A 6757-nucleotide genomic window follows, 5' to 3' on the forward strand; every position below is an offset into this window, starting at 1 on the left:
TTCAATGAAGACATTCACACACATTTGTTTCAGCACCTTACTGGTTTTAAATTATATGCCTCACTCTTTGTACATTGCTCATCTGACTCTGGCTTACTGAGCAAAATTATGAATACTGAGTATTACTCTCCTTATATACTTGCATGCAGCTTGTTTTGTCATCTGACATCAGGTATTTCCGTATCTTTGCCACAGGCAATGCAAACAATGCATCTCTTAATTCATCTTTTCACAGCCTCAGTTTTCTTCTGATCCTGCACATCAGACTTCCTTCCTTCTCCTGGCATTCTCTCACAGAGCTGTTTCACCAACTTTTCTATTCCCAACATCCTTTCTTCTGTGAAAGCAGTGCAAAACAGAGAAATGTACGTACCTGTTTAACCTGTTACTAATGCCTGTGAACAGACTTTACAGCTTACCTTGGAGAAAATACAAGCCACCTGGAAAGCTCCTAGAAGCCTTTTCAATGCAGAGAGAAAGGAGTGGTCTGCAGGGCTCTCCCTGCGCTGAGACTGCCCCAATGAGCAGCAGTGTAGAAGATGTGCAGAACTGGTTCCAGCTACTCCCCCCGTTCCTTTCCAGGAGGTTTCACCTGAAGCAAGTGGCCTGGTAAAAGACTCTGAAAAGGTCCAAGCAGAATGCCCCCAGTGCTCAGCTGTCTTGAGCACTTATCTAAGCCCCTCCTACATTATACAGATATGTTACATGATTTATTGAAGGAAAAACAGCTTGAAGAGAAACTCTGTCTATGAATTTTGCTGGGGCACACAGCACAGGTCACAGCAAGGCAATTTAGTCCACTCCTCCAAGCTGCATGAATTTGCTAGAGAAGAAAATTACATGGGACTAGCTGGTATAAGAGAGAACAACATATAATACCTAAGCACTTCCTTTATAAAAGCTTTCACCAAATGAACACTTCAGACTCCCAAAAGACACCTTCAAGTATCTGTATCTTACTAGGCACTGACATTTCAACATTTATTACAGCAGTCAAGCTACTATATTGCAAGCATGAGTCAATGCCCACATCTTCTGGCTCCAGAAGAAAGGGACTGTTCTAATTTTTATTTATAAGCTGGGCAAGTGGAGAGAGAGGCATTCAGTTACAGGAAAAGCACACACAGACCCTACGAGGCTGGGTAGGCTGGTTAATACATGGATATACTTGTGCCTTAGCACACTGAGTCACAAGCACCACAACCCATCTCTACAACCTTTCATGTAAGGCCTCAGAAAAGGTTTTTGAAAATAATTTTTGTTGCCTTCTAGAAGAAAGCCCATGACCTCTACCATATTCACTAGAGACTTCCAGCTCCATGTAGAATGTGTTACGATCCAACCTGGGAATTTCTGGCAAGAAACATTTGTGAATATGCACACAATATAAAACAGGAAGAAGGATTTCAGTTTATCTGTGCTCACTTGGGCTTGTTTATTGCTTGGAAAAAAAACCTAAACTGGCAATCTTCCCATCACTATGCAATAGTCTAGGAAGGCTCCTGTCACCTGGGGACTCACATGCTGATGTGTGAGTGAAGAGAGCAATAGCCAGGATTCATGGGGTTTTCAGCATGATCCTAATAAACTCTGTCATGCTACTAGTGTGAAGACAGGAGTGCTGAACAGCAAGTGTCTTAAGAACTACTGACAGCTTCTTTCCAAAAGCTAAAAAATGTCACTTTCATCAGCTATTCCTTTACACCAAAGCACAGAATGGATTTCCAGAGGTTTGTATCTGGTTTCATGCAGCATTTACCAGCCTTTTAAATTTATTCTGCACTCAAATCCAGCTTCCTCGATAAAGAAAGATAATATTAGCTTATATGAAATACCACATCATCTTACATCCCACACAAAGCTTTAGCCTGAGGATTTCTGGATGGACACAGTTCATCCAAAGCAATTGAAGGTAGTTGGGGGGTCATGGGATCAAGTCACATATGCACTTCCTTTCTTCTCCGGCATCCCTCTGGTTCAGCTTGTGCTCCTGAATTGCTCTTTAGCAATAGGGTAAACAAGTAAATATTTTTGACTCAGGAGATGTCTGTTGCCTATACAAGCAAGATTGTTTAGCCTTTCTGATTGTCTTTAGAAACCTAGCATCCTAGAGGAAAGAAAAATAGCAGAACATCTCAGAACTGTAGTTTTTGAGAAACAACAGCTTTTATCATTTATATAGAAAATGTCTAGCTACCACTACCTCTTGGGGAAAGGAGAGTGAACATTGCCATACCTGTTTCACAGCTGGCAAAAAGATATGGATTAAGGGATCGCCAAAACAGAATTACAAAGTTAGCAGCACAAGTAACAATACAGCCCTGGACTTAGAACCCTGGTATTTCAGCTTCTGGGCCATGCTTTTCCCATTTGAATTACTAGTTTTTGTGTTGCTAAAATTCATTCATCTCTTGCTCCAATAACAATCAGTAGATTTTGAGTCCCTAAAAATTAATATTGAATTACCATAAAAGTTGAATAAAATTAGCACTTTTCATTAATACCTTTTTCATTGGTAGTGGAAAGAGAAGACAGTGCATATAGAGACAAACACCAGCAGCTAAACTTTTATTGCACTCTGCTTCTTAAGTCCATTCAAGGGTAGGACAGTGGGACAAAAATAATTATAGGGGTCTTTCTACACAAAAGAGCCAGCTATTTAGAGGGAGGCAAAGTCATTTGAATGTCAATGAAATAACCATTAAAAGGCTGAGAAGCATTGCCATTTATTAAAAGATCTAAAGAATAGTTGCATGCACTATAGCAATCTTCTTAGGTAGGAGTTGTTAATTTGCTATAAAAACCTGTTAGGGACAGGGCAGAGCATAATTAAACAGGAGACAATACACACTGTGAAAGGCAACTGGATTTGGAATTTTACAGCCTCTTATTTCAGGTTTCTACATGAAATACTATGCTCTATAATCTCTCCTTAATAACACCTATGTATTTCTAGCTCCCAGAGTGTTTTGTGTTTCAGTTCTAGCAGTGGTCTCCTACAGCCTCTGGAGGAAGGTAAAACAAGGTTACGCACTTGAATGCAGCCTCACAGCAATCCTTCTTCCGAGAAAGCCTCTCATCAATGCCACTCCTTAATTGGCCCGAGAGCCCCTCTTTAAACAAAGCTCTCGTCTCCCACAGAGCTGAGCTCTTACTGCTATTCTGGCAAGAGCGAAATCCAGACAAGGATGTGCCATTTATCAGCACAAGTGTACTATAAATTCAAATGCACAGGAAAGAAGTGAAGTACTTCCAGGAGAAGTTGTTGATGTTCTGCAGGTAGAGATCTGCAGGTAGGATGAACTGCATCTGGAGAAAACCTATTTCCTCTCATCCTGTCAGGTTGTTAGTTCAAGAAAACGTGTCAGACACAAGTGGTACTGCTAAGTAACAAATAAAGGATCAGTCAGGGACCTCGGGTAGATTCTGTCCTAATGGACTGAATGTGAGCAAAATCAGATTGTACGGTCAAAACTTTGTTACAGAGCTATAGGACAGGCAACGATTTTGTGAGTTAGACAGGAAAGGACTCTGCATTTGTAAAGATGACCACTTTTTAATAGTAATACAAATCACTCAGAATACTTAAGTGCAGTGCAGCTTTAACCTCTTCATTAGCAGAAACCCCAGTATCTGCCTTCGTTATCTGCCCAGACTGCCAGGCACATAAAAGTGGTGTGCAAAAGAGATCCTACATTTTCCTTCCTTCAGCTGTTATTCCAAGGCACTGTGGTTTTTCATGTACTCAGTCAGCATAGCTAAGTATGCCATAATATCTGAGAAAAGAGTAAATACAAATGCCCACAGCAGGACTGAGTAGCAATTGTTCGACATCTCCCATGATACCCAGAGGCATAGAATTCTCCACTGATATGTATCAGACATTAAAATACTTTTGTCATTTGAAATACTTTGTTCCTTCTCCTTTATTTAGCCACAACACAGATACAAGAGCAGGCAAACCCCGTCCAGTAGAACTCACTCAATAAACCTGTTCAGATTAAGATTCTCATGAAATCAAGCAAAATATACGTGTACATGCACACACTCTCACACACACAAGAACGCAGTAGAGCCCTTACAAAATGAGGAGTGGCCCTGAACTGCACCTAAAAGGAAAATGCAATAGAAAAAACAACTGGTTAGGGTACATCTGTTAAGCAACAAAGCTGTGCACTGAACAGGTTCCCACTGTACCATTCCATTGGCTATTTGAATACCAGCATCATTCATTTCAGGTGAAAATTTGAAGCTCGCAGATGAGAAGTCTGATCTCAGATACCCAAGAATTCAGGGTAATGGAACAATTACACCACTGTAACTCAAAGGAGGATCTGGCCCTACAAAATGAATATGCATATGACCAGCTCCAGCTGGAAGACTACTGCAGGTGACAACGTTTTAGTCTCTTAAACTTCCTCAGCAACTAAACCCACCACTAACACAGTGTGCAATTTGGCTTTTGCAGCCTCCCCACTCATACTGCTCCTTTTGGTGGAAGAAATAGCATAGTGGTTCTGAGATATGAGTAAATGTCCACTAGGGACTAGAATAAGATTGCCAAATACACCAAACCGCTGCAGAAGAAATAGAAATTGGGCTCTTACATAAAGCTGGTCAAGCAGGTCCATCTGATTTGTCAACGCTTTGCTCAGAAATATAAGACTCAAATATAGTTTACAAAAAGAGTAATTCTTTATAGAACATCTCAATGTCGAAATACTAACAAAAACACAGCTTGTTAATGCTGAGAAGAGTGGTCTTGGAAAAATTAATAACAAAACTAGGTCGTCGCTAACAATAATAGGTGATATCTCTTCATAAAAATCCAGTCTGATGTACTCAGGAAAAATGAAACAATTGAAACAAACTGTTTACAAAAGTGATTTAAATGCTCAGCAGAGATCTAACACAAGTGTTAACAACCACTATTGTAATTTTATTTTTGGACAACTTCAGCAACTATTCCAAAAAAAAAAACCCAAAACAACAAAACCTGTTAATACAAAAATGTAGTAAACAAAAAAGAAAATTCCAATGAGACAAACTTAGTTAAGGTGAAGCTGTACCTTTGTCCCAGTTACTAAGAACTTCAACTTTAAGGGTGGCATAACCCAGCTCAGCTAGGTTTGTAGGCTTTCCCACCCTTCCTAAAAGAGTCAGTTCTTAGAAGGCGCCAATCTCAGTCCCCCAGGGTCTGTATGGTTTGCTAAGGGTCGCTGACTGCGTCGGCGTAGACGGACTCAGCACGTTGGGGGACAGCAGATGGAATGAGCCAAACGAAAAGGGGAACGCAGACAGAGATGCCATGGAGGAGAGAAGAGGAGGAGACAGTTTGGTAGTAGACGTGACCACAGGGAGCACTGGTCCAACGCTGCCATTTGGGGGCACTCTGAGTGAGGAAGTTTCAGCATGTGGGGCAGCAATTCTGGTCTGGTGATGTGGTTCTGTGGAAGATGCTGTAGTACTGGTATTACCGTGCCCGTTTTGAGGCAGCAGCAACGGGTGAGGTATGTGAGGGTGATGTCCAAAGGCACTGCCCCAAGGAATGTGTCCAATGCCAGTGTGTGCACTACTTGCTGCTTCCCGTTGAGAGGCATAGTTATTGAGATGGGACACAAGTCGAACTCGCAGAGGATCAGAGGCATCCAGACCCTCTATGATACTAAGGTATCGAGCAACTTCAGCCAGGCACTCTCGAAACCCTAGACTCCGATAGTCCATAGCCAAAGCATGAGCATCAAAATAACCTAAGAGAAAAGAACAAAGAATGGAGTTTTAAGATGCTGTTTTCTAGTCATTGCCTACAAGTCGCCTCCCCACTCCACCCTCCCCTATAAGCATATTTCACTTGGATGTGGTTAGTATTCCCAACCATAGACTAGCTGCCAAGCTCCTTTTTTTTCTCTTTTTTTTTTTTTTTTTTTTGTCTAACAAGCTTTTCTTTTATATCTGTGCTGTGATGCTGCAAGTCCCAAGACCAGCCACAGACTGCCATTTTTAAACTGGAATTGCTCACTGCCACTGGAGGAAAGTATTTTTGTTCTTTCCATGTCTCCCCTGTGCAAGCAAAACCACAGCACGGTGAAAGTCATTAAAAATACAAGTCCTAACTTATCAGAGGGGACTTAAACAGGCAAAGTACTTTTTTCTTCAAAGCACCTTTCACCATTTTTGCTAATTCTCTTCACCACTTATTTCATCCTGTACTTTTTCCTAGTTCTGTTCTGAACTTTCAGAAAGTTAAAGAAAGAACCATTTGACAACAACAAAAACTGTTCTTCAAGTTGGCAAAAGCTGATTCCCTTCACGGTGCTGTCACGCTGCTAGAGAGACTTGCAGTCACTCTCCCCTAAAACAACCCGGAGGTAGCACAGCAAAAGCTTTCAGTGGTAGCGATGCTGTAAATCTTGTCAAGTGGAAGAAAGTCCCAAATTCCTGATGAAACATAAGAGAGCTTCCATTCACTTTGTCCAAGCACTCCCCCAGCAGAGTGTACACCCAGTGCTCAGGAATGCGCTCCCCTCACAGCAGCCTCTCTGCAGAGCTGCCGACCCTCTCTGTCAGGCACAAAACTTTACCTTTTCCTCCTGCTGTATGCAGCATTTTCAGGTGATCGACAGTCATCTGCAGAATCTCTGCTTTTTCCAGCTTGGCTGATCCCTAGGAGAGAAAGGGAAGCACGAAAGATTTTAGGCAGAGCCGGAGACGTTACCGAGGGGTGACCCTCCCTCCCGGGAAGGGGGTCGGCGGCGCG

At 41.9% G+C, this 6757-nt stretch overlaps 1 protein-coding gene across 1 annotated transcript in view; it reads right to left on the reverse strand.

Annotated features, from left to right (window-relative positions):
• Window positions 1-4673: 4673 nt before the first annotated feature.
• The window catches only part of HEY1 (hes-related family bHLH transcription factor with YRPW motif 1), a gene marked incomplete at its 5' end in the record, with an annotated part of 2418 nt that continues 334 nt past the window's right edge, over window positions 4674-6757 (reverse strand). Inside the window, 2 exons of the mRNA XM_009077103.1 lie at window positions 4674-5750; window positions 6582-6663. Of these exons, the coding sequence (XP_009075351.1) occupies window positions 5167-5750; window positions 6582-6663 (666 nt within the window). The remainder of the gene's footprint in view (window positions 5751-6581; window positions 6664-6757) is intronic.

Source organism: Acanthisitta chloris, unplaced genomic scaffold, assembly GCF_000695815.1.
Source record: "Acanthisitta chloris isolate BGI_N310 unplaced genomic scaffold, ASM69581v1 scaffold17336, whole genome shotgun sequence".
In the NCBI taxonomy this organism is placed as follows: Eukaryota; Metazoa; Chordata; class Aves; order Passeriformes; family Acanthisittidae; genus Acanthisitta; species Acanthisitta chloris.